This window comes from Anomaloglossus baeobatrachus, chromosome 5, assembly GCF_048569485.1.
Source record: "Anomaloglossus baeobatrachus isolate aAnoBae1 chromosome 5, aAnoBae1.hap1, whole genome shotgun sequence".
Classification (NCBI taxonomy): Eukaryota; Metazoa; Chordata; class Amphibia; order Anura; family Aromobatidae; genus Anomaloglossus; species Anomaloglossus baeobatrachus.
In genome coordinates this window covers 342,094,522-342,108,399 of record NC_134357.1, presented here as the reverse complement: position 1 = coordinate 342,108,399, position 13,878 = coordinate 342,094,522, and the positions used below count along the sequence as shown (strand labels likewise).

General features: G+C 43.6%; 1 protein-coding gene across 1 annotated transcript in view; it reads right to left on the bottom strand.

Moving 5' to 3' along the window:
- The window catches only part of PLCG1 (phospholipase C gamma 1), a 131,865-nt gene extending 119,593 nt beyond the window's left edge, over positions 1 to 12,272 (bottom strand). Inside the window, exon 1 of the mRNA XM_075349861.1 lies at positions 11,661 to 12,272. Within this exon, the coding sequence (XP_075205976.1) occupies positions 11,661 to 11,874 (214 nt within the window). The 5' untranslated portion in view covers positions 11,875 to 12,272. The remainder of the gene's footprint in view (positions 1 to 11,660) is intronic.
- Between the last annotated feature and the right edge of the window lie 1,606 nt (positions 12,273 to 13,878).

Sequence of the window (13,878 nt, the reverse complement as noted above, 5' to 3'; positions counted from 1 at the left end):
TTCGCTATGTAATCTGAAGACAACATGCTGTAAAGGTTAACAGATTTTAGCGATGCACCTTCCCCCCCCCACACTGTGCGCAGTCGTTTACCTGCAATGTTTGTTCTAGCTTCATAAGATTATAATTGCCGGAATAAAAGTGGTGTCACACATAGCGACGACGACAGCGACGTCGCTGCTAAGCCACCATTTTCTGTGATGTAGCAGTTACGTCCCGTCGCTGTGTGTGACATCCAGCAACGAGCTGGCCCCAGCTGTGAGGTCGCTGCTCGTTGCTGAATGTCCTGCTTCATTTTTTGGACGTTGCTCTACCGCTGTGAAGCACACATCGCTGTGTGTTACAGCGAGAGAGCGAGCGACGAACTGAAGGGAGCAGGGAGCCGGCATCTGGCAGCCTGCGGTAAGCTGTAACCACGGTAAACATCGGGTAACCAAGAAACCCTTTCCTTGGTTACCCGATATTTACCTTAGTTACTAGCGTCCGCCGCTCTCACGCTGCCAGTGCCGGCTCCCTGCTCCCTGCACACGTAGCTGGAGTACACATCGGGTAATTAACCCGATGTGTACTGTGGCTAGGAGTGCAGGGAACAGGGAGCCGGCACTGGCAGCGTGACAGCTGCGGACGATAGTAACTAAGGTAAATATCGGGTAACCAAGAGAAGTGCTTTCCTTGGTTACCCGATATTTACCTTAGTTACGCTTCCACGCGTCGCTGCTGGCTGGGGGCTGGTCACTGGTGAGATCTGCCTGTTTGACAGCTCACCAGCGACCATGTAACGACGCAGCAGCGATCCTGATAAGGTCAGATCGTTGGTCGTGATCGCTGCTGCATCGCTATGTGTGACAGCACCTTAAGTCAGCTAGAACTGCACGCCCCCTGCTGCGATTAGCAGCTCACGGTCTATAGACTTTGTACTTACAGAGCCTGGTGTGGGCCGGAATAGCTTTCTCTGCTCTACTGCATTTCTAAATATAAAAGCTCTGATTGTGTCACAACTACTGCACCCAGTAAACTAAGTGATACATTGTTGCATTCTGGGTCTCTTTAAGCTGCTTTCACACATCCGGTTTTTGCAGTGCAGCTCAATCAGGCTCAAAAACCTATGCAACGGATGCGCCGAAGAAATCGGATCCGTTGCATATGTTTTTCCATGCGGCCCGTCCGTTTTTTGACGGATGCGGCTTGATACTGAGCATGCGCAGTTAAAAAAAAAAACGCATCCGGCGTCCATAGGCTTGCATTCTAAATCGCGCCGGATCCGGCGCGATGCGGTTTTTTTGCCGCACGAAAAAAAAAAAAATGTGCCAGGCAACGTTCCATCCGGCCGCCAGTCTACATATGCCGCATCCGGCAAAAAACGGACGCAATGCAAGGCCATGCGGCACAATACGGCACTAATGCAAGTCTATGCAGAAAAAAAATAAAAAAAAAACGGTTGCGTTTTTTCTGCAAAGCGCTGTATTGTGCCGCTCAGCAAAAACCGGATGTGTGAAAGAAGCCTAAATGGGGTAGCAAACACCTAGTGGTTATAGATTCCCTTTAAAGCACAATTGTAGGGACCCCGACTAATCTCAATAATAGGGCTCCCATGATGAATTCCTGCACAACTGAGGACAGAAATTTTATAGGAGTGCCTTTGAACATGTAAGTTGTCACTCCCTTCAAACATTATGGCACTGTGAGCTTATGGATGACTATGATGGATAGTTGTACAAAACCCCAATTTATGTGATAAGGGCTACTTGTGCAAATAGAAACTTTAAAGGTTTGAAACAATACAGTTGATACAATGGGACTAGTTTTTTTGTTTGTTTTGTTTTTCTGTCCAGAAAATCTGGCGTCTTGTCCATTTTGTAACCATCGGTATTTGCCCAAAAAGCCACATCAGATCTGACTTTTGTTTTTTCTATTTTTTTTTTTTGGTTATCCTTAACTAATATGTAAGAATACCAATTTCTAAAATAAGAATGCAAAGTGCCCCTCACATGACAATGTACTGGCAGGAGGAGTACACTGATCCTAGTAAAGTCGTCACCAAACGGGCTTTAATAACAGGAAAAAGCAATCTGTGTTTTCCAACAAGCTGCCAATTGAGCTCTCTAGGCATACAAAGCAAGTGTAACACACACAGAAATATGTCTATTTCCTAAACACCCAAAACCCAGGACTGTGTTGCCTAAACAGAACGATGTTGTTAAGGCAGGGAATAATACGCCATTCATCCACTGGTCAATGTAGCCGAAGTGCCTTGTGTATTGTCTACACATGATATGGACACTGTGTAATTTGACTAGGAATATGTTCACACATGGAGTTTTTCTGCTACTTGTTTTCTGGAGCAAAGAAGCTTCATTTTATAGTGCCAGCAAAACCCATGAGATTTCAGAAATAAAATGCACATGCTGTTTTTTTCTGACAATTTTAGGCCTTGTGCGCACTAGGCGTTTTTTCCGCGTTTTTAGCGGCGTTTTTTACCGCGTTTGTGTGCTGAAAACGCAGTGACATTGCTTCCCCAGCAATGTCAATGGGTTTTCATAAGTGCTGTCCGCACACAGCATTTTTTTTTAGCTACGTTTTTGTGGTGACCACAAAAACGCAGCATGTCAATTATTTCTGCGTTTTCCACTGCGTTTTTCACTCATTAAATTCAATGAGATGTTAAAAATGCAATGAAAAACGCATATAGCCGCGTTTCTATGACTAAAAACGCAGCTATAAACGCAAGGGGTGGGCAGTATAGTGACGTGTACAGGAAGAGGATTCCTTCTGTTGGTAAACACAGAAGCATGAATCCTCCCGGTACCGTCACCGCTGCCTCCACCTCCCGTCCTGTGCATGTCAGCTCCGTGCGGCGCCATGTCTGGGCGGGAGGTGGAGGCAGCGGCAAAAACCAAAGTGAACAGTAGAAAAATAAAAAAAATGTCATATATACTCACCGGTCTGCAGGGTCCGATGCCATGCCCGCTCCCATCTCCTCCCGGTACCGCCGCTCTGGCTGTGTGCAGTCTCCCCGGGGCAGGACCTGGCGGTGGATCACCTGATGCAGTCACCTGACGCATCAGCTGATCGTAGTCTCGCCGGCTTTTTCGCGCCCGGCCGGCTATCAGCTGATCCTGCCATCAGGAGACTTCATCAGCTGATTACCGGCAGCTGCTGCAGCGATCGGACGGGATCTGTCCAATCGATCGCTCCAGGAGCTGCCGGTAATCAGCACAGCACATAAGTGAGTATCATTTTTTTTTTTTTTCTACTGATGCATCTGCTGATTGTATAACCGGCTTTTATACAATCAGCTGATGTGTGATGTGCTTCAGCCCCTAGAACCTGACACATCATCTGATTGCTTTGCCTTCCAGCAAACCAATCAGATGATATTGGATCCGGATTGGACGGCGCGGGACCCTAACCCAGGATTACTGCGGAGGGGGGTTTATTTCAATAAAGATGGAGTCACTAATTGTGTTGTGTTTTATTTCTAATAAAAATATTTTTCTGTGTGTTGTGTTTTTTTTTTTATCATTACTAGAAATTCATGGTGGCCATGTCTAATATTGGCGTGACACCATGAATTTCGGGCTTAGGGCTAGCTGATAATATACAGCTAGCCCTAACTCCATTATTACCCAGCTAGCCACCCGGCTTCAGGGCAGCTGGAAGAGTTGGATACAGCGCCAGAAGATGGCGCTTCTATGAAAGCGCCATTTTCTGGGGTGGCTGCGGACTGCAATTCGCAGTGGGGGTGCCCAGAAAGCATGGGCACCCTTCACTGTGGATTCCAATCCCCAGCTGCCTAGTTGTACCCGGCTGGACTCAAAAATTAGGCGAAGCCCACGTCATTTTTTTTTTTTTAATTATTTCATGAAATAATTAAAAAAAAAGGGCTTCCCTATATTTTTGGTTCCCAGCCGGGTACAAATAGGCAGCTGGGGGTTGGGGGCAGCCCGTACCTGCCTGCTGTACCCGGCTAGCATACAAAAATATGGCGAAGCCCATGTCATTTTTTTTTTCTTTTTGGGCAAAAAACTGCATACAGTCCTGGATGGAGGATACTGAGCCTTGTAGTTCTGCAGCTGCTGTCTGCTCTCCTGCATACACTAGTGAATGGAGGATGCTGAGACTTGTAGTCCTGCAGCTGCTGTCTGCTCTCCTGCATACACTAGTGAATGGAGGATGCTGAGACTTGTGGTTCTGCAGCTGCTGTCTGCTCTCCTCCATACACTAGTGAATGGAGGATGCTGAGACTTGTAGTTCTGCAGCTGCTGTCTGCTCTCCTGCATACACTAGTGAATGGAGGATGCTGAGACTTGTAGTTCTGCAGCTGCTGTCTGCTCTCCTCCATACACTAGTGAATGGAGGATGCTGAGACTTGTAGTTCTGCAGCTGCTGTCTGCTCTCCTGCATACACTAGTTCTGCAGCTGTCTGCTCTCCTGCATACAATGAACATTTTGAAGAAGGAAATGACATCAGACCTTTTTTTTTTTTTTTTTCATCAACAATCTTTAATGGCATTGTGCACTGATTAAAAACGCAGTGAGCAAAAACGCAGCAAAAAACGCACCAAATCGCATGCGTTTTTGCCGCGTTTTTTAGCCGCGGGTGCGTTTTTTTAGACAAAAACGCACATAAAAACGCAGCGTGAAAAAAACGCCTAGTGCGCACATACCCTTAGCAAGGCCATGTGCACACGTTGAGTATTTGGTGAGGTTTTACCTCAGTATTTGTAAGTCAAAACCAGGAGTGGGACAATCATAGGTAAAGTATAATAGAAACACGTCACCACTTCTGTATATTATACCCACTCCTGGTTTTGGCTTACAAATACTGAGGGAAAAAAACCCAAAATATTCAACGTGTGTACAAGGCCTTACAAATACTGAGGTAATACTCAGTGTGCACATGGCCATCTCCGAAAACTGAAATTCCCGCAATCGGCGATGTTCACAGTGGTCAGACCCTGCTGAGGAGACATCAGTGGCACATGCCATGCTGACAAGCAGGCGTATGGAGACAGGCTATCGTTCGAGGCATCATGCAGCGAAAACTGGATACCAAAGTTGTTTCTACCTGTAACATCATTATTAGAACGATGGCTGGACCATACAGGACAAGAACGTTCTACCTATTGTTTCCCTCCTAGTTCCTTTTAGATTGTAAGCAGGGCCTGCACTCCTTTGTACTGTCTTTATTATCTGTACATGTCCCCGCCTAATTGTAAAGTGCTGCGGAATATGTTGGCACTATATATAAAAACCAGACTACACTCAGATTCAAGGACATAGACAATGGAGAAGATGGAGAAATTAAGTTCTCCATCTTCTCATCATCACATGAGAAAATCAGTAATTGATACTCATCTCACAGGTTGATCAGAGTGCGTGTGTCGTTTGCATAATCGGTCCAATTCTCTCAATAAAAGAATCTATGGCCGTGAGACCCTAGCCTAAGGGGTACTTCTCACATAGCGAGATCGCTAGCGAGATCACTGCTGAGTCACAGGTTTTGTGACGTACCAGTGACCTCATTAGCGACCTCGCTGTGTGTGACACTAAGCAGCGACCTGACCCCTGCTGTGAAATCGCTGATCATTACACACTGTTCTGGTTAATTTTTTGCTTGTTGGTCTACCGCTGTGCAGCACACATCAGCGTGTTTGACGGCGGGAGACCAACAAGCACTGACTAAGCAGCGTACGCTGGTAACCAGGGTAAATATCGGGTAACTAAGCAAAGCGCTTTGCTTGGTTACCCGATATTTACCCTGGTTACCAGCGTACACTGCTTAGTGCTGGCTCCCTGCACACGAAACCAGGGTAAATATCGGGTAATTAAACAAAGCGCTTTGCTTAGTAACCCAATGTGTACCCTGGCTACGTGAGCATTGAGCCAGCTCTAAGCGGTGTATGCTGGTAACCAGGGTAAATATCGGGTAACCAAGCAAAGCGATTTGCTTAGTTACCTGATATTTACCCTGGTTACCAAGCGCAGAGTCGCTGGTGGCTGGTGAGATCTGCCTGATTGACAGCTCACCAGCGACCATGTAGCAACGCACCAGCGATCCTGACCAGGTCGTATTGTGGTCGGAATCGCTGGTACGTCGTTTAGTGAGACGGTACTCTAAGGCTGGAGTCACACTTGCATGTTACTCATGCGAGGATCGCATCGCCCGAACCACCCGGCAGCTCTTCTGACAGGAGCGTGTCAGCTGCATAGAAATACATAAGAACCGCCGGCCAGACTGGGAGTCGATACGATGCACTAGTCACAAGCAAGTGTGACTCCAGAATAATACAATGCTCAGCATTCAGAGAACTGGTGGTACATCTGCAGCAGACAAAACAGTGATTTTATCAAAACTGCCGCAAGTAGCCTAGTAAGAGATACATCGCTGGAATCAGGGTCTCTGTTCCTACATCATGATGCTCTTAGATTCGATAGCAAAAAAAAAAAACGAAAACTGACAGATCTCCTTTAAAGGGATCACTCACAAGAGTGTATAAATCATATTTAACTGCAACTTAACTCTGAAATCATTACAGTGCGAGAAAAAAAAAACATTTTTTTACATGGAGTACTATATAGTCCTGTAACGGACTAGTAGCTGCCAAGTATAAAAACAGATTGTAGACAGCACACGGATAACAGGAGAAAAAAAAAAAAAAAAGTCCCACATTTCTGTGAATAGGACTGATTATTTTATGCTCACACAACACCAGCCTTAGGGTTAGTCACATCTTTATAGATTGATATTGTCAAATGTAAACCACTGCTCTAATCATATTGAATAGGGTTGGCCTTTTTTCCACGGTAGCTTAAAAAAAACAAAAAAAAAAAAAACTGAAATTGTGGGATATTATTATATTGTGGGATATAATTATTATTATATTTATTATGAAGGAGAAACCTATGCAGGTTATGATGACAGTAATTATCACCATGTTACAAGTTACAGTAACTATTCTGGGCAATAATCATGTATAGATTTAGGTTTCTAATGAGTCTATAAATGAAGGGGAAAAAAAAAAAAAAACATGCTAGCAACTAATAAAATCCACAACCGGTTACTGCTTCCTACAACATTGACTCATGCTTCATCATATGCTGGAGCCAAGTCCATTTTCTACTGATCACATCTGTAATGTTCAGCCTCACATACTGCATGGATATATTGATGCCAATACTCCCTTCAATGGCACATAATCATGGGCACCTGGGTAAAGGAATAGCCAGGAACTTTATTTCACTCTCTTCTTGAGGTTTTGTTTAAAGGGAAGCTATTGAGTTTCCTATGTTAGGGACCACCTAACAAGTAATTTCAGGCGCCTCCCTACCCAAACAAGTGTGGGCAAAAAAAAAAAAAAAAAAGAATTTAATATATATATATATATATATATATATATATAATATATTTGAGGGGCGTTAAGATATTTAAAGAGAACCCACCATCACAATTTTCATATCTAAAGTAAGGCCAGTGCTATACTGGCGCTAGGATGCTGAATGTAAGCATAGCTTTTGTTCTGAGGTTGGTTGTTTTATTTCAGAAATATGTGCAAGTAAAATTACAGCAATGCACTGCTATTGATTGACAGGTGCAACAGGAAGGGAACATGTGGGTTGGGTCTTGCTATCTATTCCCACCCTGTCTGTCTGCCTGCGTCAGAATTAACGTCTGAAGTCAACAGGTGGAGGAAGGTCAGGCAGGCAAGCGGGAATAGATGGCAAGAATCAAACCACATATTCGCTCTCCTGTTGCACCTGTCAATCAAATAACAGTGCATTGCTGGAACTTTACTTGCACATATTTCTGAAATAAAACCTCCAACCTCAGAAGAAAAGCTATGCTTACATTCAGCCTCCTACAGCCAGTATAGCACTGATTTACTTTATACATGAAAATCCTGCTGGTTGGTTCCCTTAAATAAATCTGATGTTACTATTATACATTTTTTTTGTATGTGGAAAATAAAACAGCCTATGTTTATTCTGTGTGCTTGTTCCAATTTCATCTATTTTTGGTCCATGTGTCCTTTTTTTCCCTTCATTGTTGCATTTGTTACACTTATGCAAAAGATTAAAAAAAAAAAAAAAAAAATCCTACCCATTAAAACAGTAAAAACAGACACCTAGAAGACACAAAAGTCATCCGTATGCTGTTTTGTTTTGTTTTTTTTCCCACAAACCCATTCATTGTAAATGGGGAAGTTTGATCTGTGGCTTGGATTAAAACAAACAAAAAAAAACCCACAGACATCCCCATTTTATTTTCCCCCAGACACCCGGTCTATAATAAACAAATATGTAAACATGACCACAGGCTATGATGGGTGCATGGTCCGCTCATGAAAAAGAAAAAAAACGTTACTACATGTGAACGAGGCTTAGATTGTGCTTCTGAAAGGGTTATGGAGAAACCACTAAAAATACCAAAACGCGCTGCTACAGTTTAGGCTAGTTTCACACTACGTCTTTTTAACATCCGCTGAAAACGTTTTTTTAGCGGAAGTACGGATCCTGCTTTTACAGCAAATAACGTATGCAAACGCATATGTTATTTTGCAGGATCCTGCACTGGATGTTTAGGGGCGGCCATTGGAGTCATGTGATCGGGAGTGAGGGGAACTAGACTGGGAGCCGGCTTCTGACAGCTGCAGACGCTGGTAACCAAGGTAAACATCGGCCTTGGATACCCGATATTTATCTTGGTTACGAGTGTCTGCAGCTGCTAGGAGCAGGGCTGCCTGCACGCGTAACCAACGTAAACATCGGGTAACTAAGAGAAGTGGTTACCCGATATTTACCTTGGTTACGAGTGTCTGCAGCTCTCAGGTGGGAGAGAGAGAGGGGGAGAGACATAGATAGAGAGAGAGAGGGTGAGGGAGGGAGTAGAGAGATAGACAGATCACGCGAGACTGGTTCTGGGCATGCTCAGTACTTTCTGGGCATGCTCAGTACAAAAGCAGGATCCTGCCTATCAGCATACCAGCGTTCACATGCGTTTGCGTGCTGTTTAGTCAGGATCCAGCAATTTGCAGTATTTGGACGGAGCTCAAAAACGCTACAAGTAGCGTTTTTGAAACATGTTAAAAAACTGCAAGTCACTGGATCCTCACTATAATGCAGGCAAACGCAGGTGAACGGATGTTAACGCGAGTCCATTGCAAATGCATTGAAATGAAAACGCATTTGCACTGGATCCGCTTGTTTGCTAAAAAAACGTTTTCAACGGATGTTAAAAAGACGTAGTGTGAAACCAGCCTTATGTTGTTTTCAACCAAAGTATTTATCACTCATTAAAGAGGATTTATAACAACTGGCACAAGCAAAAAGTGGACGAGCTGCCATAGTCATCAATCAAAATCACGTTTCAGAGGCTTTTTGGACAATAACGGATGCAATGTAATTGGATGGTAAGGAGAACCTTTCCAAATTTCCCTTGCTCTATTTGAGAAAAATCTCTCAAGGGCAAAGAAGGAGCAGATAACTTTATAGTACCCGCCAAATTAAGTAATTAACACTAGAAGTACTGGACTCGTGACACCTATATAGAAATACATGGTGCAAAGTAGTCAAAATGACTACCTCAGTAGTTCTAGTGTTAAGGGTTGCCCTATCACACGAAGCTGAGCAAAGCCACCTGATGTGGAGCTATAACATATTTCTAAAAAGCAGAATAGACCTCATTAGTTTCTTAAATAAATCAGATCCTATATCAGGGGCGGACATATTGGTGCAACCTGTGCAGCTGCACTGGGGACCAGGAGGTAAAGGGGCCACAACCACCTCCAAAGTCATGGGATTGTGCATGTTTATGAGATATTGGACTTCAATGGGCCCATTTACTGGTTTTGCCTTTTATAGTCAGTGACTCATGTCTGAAGCCTTATGTTGTGCTGTGTAGATCTATAGAAATACTTGGGACCTCCGATTTCATATTGAGATATACATATCGAAACCGTGAAAATAAAAAGCCAAGGCTTGGACCATTACAGGTCTCCCAGGAGTAGTGTCGATACATGGAGTCTCACATTTCTCTTTTGATGGGATTTGGATGATGTCTTCTATAAATAAAACCCACATTTCCCTCATATAGGAGGTCATTAATGCAGAAACTGTTTTTGACAATTGATCGTCACTACCTTAAATAACGGTAGAGAAGATGCCCATTAAAAATACCAACAGGATCAATGGTCAACCAGCATCTCCTCACAGGTCACACAGTTATGTGGAAGACATTAGGATCTTCTCAATTTCAAGTCCGATTCCTTAATCTTGTGTTAATAAAATCTGATCTGAAATTTTCTTACATTATAGGCCAATCATATAACGCAATAGGCACTCCATGTCGTATGACACTGTCCTGACATAGATCTACGCGATACCAAAAGGTACTGGAACATGCTACAATGTGAAACCGTGAGAAAACAAACCTATGTATAAAATCTGAGAAGTGGGATTTAATAGAAGTCGTTGTAGGAATATTTGTATATTATTTTGTGTGGGAGGAATATAACATGTAGAAAAAGTGCAGTAGAAGCTGCAGCTATTTGGTGCTATAGTGCTGCAATTCTCAGCCGAACCACTACTGTGACTACGGGGCTCAGGAATGATGAAGGCCTACTGCTTGCCAATAGCATATGCCCAATAATGCTCAATTCTACCGTTATATGGAGAGTAGAGTGACCACCATACACCGTGGTGAACCTGGCCTGGCATATGACAAGGCTGCAATCCAATGGGTTAATAAATTACCCAGCAGCAGTCAGCTCTGGATGCCAGCTCCTAGGCCTTCTGGTCAATATCCGCTCCTCCAGTGTAGTAGGAGTTAACGGAGGGGTGGAAGTGGGACAATAACATCCAGGATACACCTGGAAGCCACAAATAGACAGGGGAAATATCAGCTATTCCCAGAACTAGAGTAGACTCCGTGTGTACTTCCACCAGGACGGGAGACAAGAGCATGTCCCAGGACGGGGGCAAATGCTCGTTTATTAATAAGCCCATATAATTGATTGTAGGGAAGAAAAAAAAAAAAAACAACATGTATAACAATAATAAAAACAACTAATGCGTGTTATAAATGCCTCAATAGAGTAATATGAGCATAACAAAAATATATAACTGGTAGGTATTTTAGTATAAATTTGGATCTGAGGTGCATGGCATAGGCATCATCTTAGTTTGTGGGCAACCTGTGGCCATAATGACTCATTACAGATGCATGCCCCACGCTATAGACACATTTGGGGGTAAAATATTCTATAGCTTATAAAACATTGATAATTAGGAGTACACTTTTATACATTGTCCTGTGAAAATAAAATTTAAATGATGATGATATGGTCATTGTGCGCCACTTTGTCAGATTAGTCAATAGCGGTCTCGTATGAGACATCATTTTATAACATCGTGGGGTTTTTATTAATTTTCCAAAGGAAAAAGATCATATCCTGAAGCCAATTTTTTTCTATGAGACCCCTTTAAGTGGTTTTATACAATGGAGTAAGTTGTGATGGTTGTTTTTGGAGAGGCCCCTTATTAGCAGTGTGGTAATATTATATAATAATACACTTATGATCCATCAGCTTATTCCACGGTGACTGTATACAGAAATCACAGACAGGCATGAGAACTGGACATGAAGAACAGGCTTATGTCTTACCTGCTCCTTCCACTTTGTCAGCCCCCCTGCTCCATGTAACTTGTCTTGTCTCCAGCTTCACTTGGAAGGTCCTTCTCTCTGGTTTTTGAGACTTCTTGGAGTAAAAGAGGGTCATCACTGTGCCAACCTCCAGGCTTCTGCATAGATGGGTCAGCTCAGCTTCACTCTGCCCAGAAGGGGCAAAGCCATTTAAAATAGCCCCTGAATCCATCATCCATCCACTCCAGGGGCTTCTCAAAGAGCAGAATCCAAATCAGAGGCCATGAGAGGACAATGCAATCCTGCAAGTGCTGCTGCCTGCAATATCAGCCCAGGGAGAAGGATTTCCAGCCCTCTCTATTGTTGCCACAGACTGAGCTGAGATCTCCCTCCTCCTCTTCCACCTCCTCCTCTTCTCCCCTCCTCCTCTGCATGCACTGGTCACAGGAACATGATCTGAGGAAGTGTCCCTCCTGCAGACCCTCACATCTCCCCTGCCCCTAAAGCAAACATCTGCAGTGCATACATGTATATGCAGGGATCTGGAAAGATGGCCAGTGTCTCATCAGGGGAGTCACAGATCGCAATCAGCACATACCCACCCAGTGCTTCCTTGCAGTGAATCCATAGAGATTCCAGGGGGATTAAAAGCAGAGAGGGACTGGAGCCAGGACTCCACACCCCTTCAGTACTGGGACTGCCTCTTAAAGGGATAGACACTTTAACTCAGTGCTGGCCTATAGAGCAGACGCTGCTGGGTTACATGTGCTCCCACCTGAGGCAGCTAGGCTCAGAAGGTTTTCTTACTTCAATACATAGCAATAATCGACTGGTGTCAATGTGAATGTTGTAAGGTTATAGCCATGACATTCACTTTTAGGGTAGCCTCTGCAGGGACAGACATATCATTGGTACAACCACAGGGGCCAAGAGGTCAGGGGGCCACGTCTACCTCCAAAGCAGGTGGAATTGTGAATTATATGAGCTCTTGGGCTGCAAAAGGCCCCTTTATTGTTCTTAGACGGGGCCATCTTCTGTCCGTGTCCGCCAGTTATAGTACAATCCATATTACAGGCAATATTTCTGTATTCATATATATATATTGTAGGAATTAAGTGGAAGCAGGGGTGTACATAGAAATCATGGGGCCCCATAGCAAAATTTCTAATTGCCCCCCCCCCAAAAAAAAGATATATATTCAGTAGAGTCATCGGGAGCATATCGCACAACTCTGAAAGAACTAATATTGAATCCCTGGATTTCCCTTTCCTTGCACCCATAACGTGTGATGCCAACAAAAATGTCTCACAAACACTGCACAATACCCCCACAGTGAATTCCTCCACAGTACCCTCCAAACGCACAGTAAAATGACCCTACTGTACCCCCCTTCAACTACTCCATCAAAGTATGGTGACTACAACACAATATGATCTCCAACTGTGACCCCCACACAGCCCAATGCAATATAAAGGACCTACATATAGTATAATGTACCTACATATAGTATAATGGCCTCCACACCACTCCACACTGTATAATGGTCCACACTAGCCTGCCAAACAGTATAATGGCCCCAACATAGCCCTCCGCCCAATATAATGGACCCCACACAAACTTTCACACTATACAATTGCTTGCATACAGTATAATGGCCCTCAAATAGCCCTCCATAAAGTATAAAGGCTCCCTCATAGCCCTCCAAATATTATGATAGCCTCTACAAAGCCCTTCAAATATTATAATGGCTCTGACATAGCCCTCCATACAGTATAATGCACTCCATAGTCCTCCATATAGTAATACACCCTTATAGTATAATGCACCCTTCACAGTACTCCATGTATTATAATGTACCCCATAGTCCTCCATGTATTATAATGCACCCCATAGTCCTCCATGTGTTATCGTGCATTTTATTGTCCTTCATATTGTATAATGCATCCCCTCTACCGCTCCACGTATTATAATGCACCCTTGATAGTCCTCCATGTATTATAATACACTCTCTATAGTCCTCCATATTGTATAATGCATCCCCATACCGCTCTATGTATTATAGTACACCCCATAGTCCTCCATGTTTTATAATGCACCCTTCATAGTCCTCCATATATTATAATACACCCGAAAGTTCTCCATGTATTATAGTGCAATTCATAGTCCTCCATATTGTATAATGCACCCCATAGTTCTCCATGTATTATAGTGCAATTCATAGTCCTCCATATTGTATAAT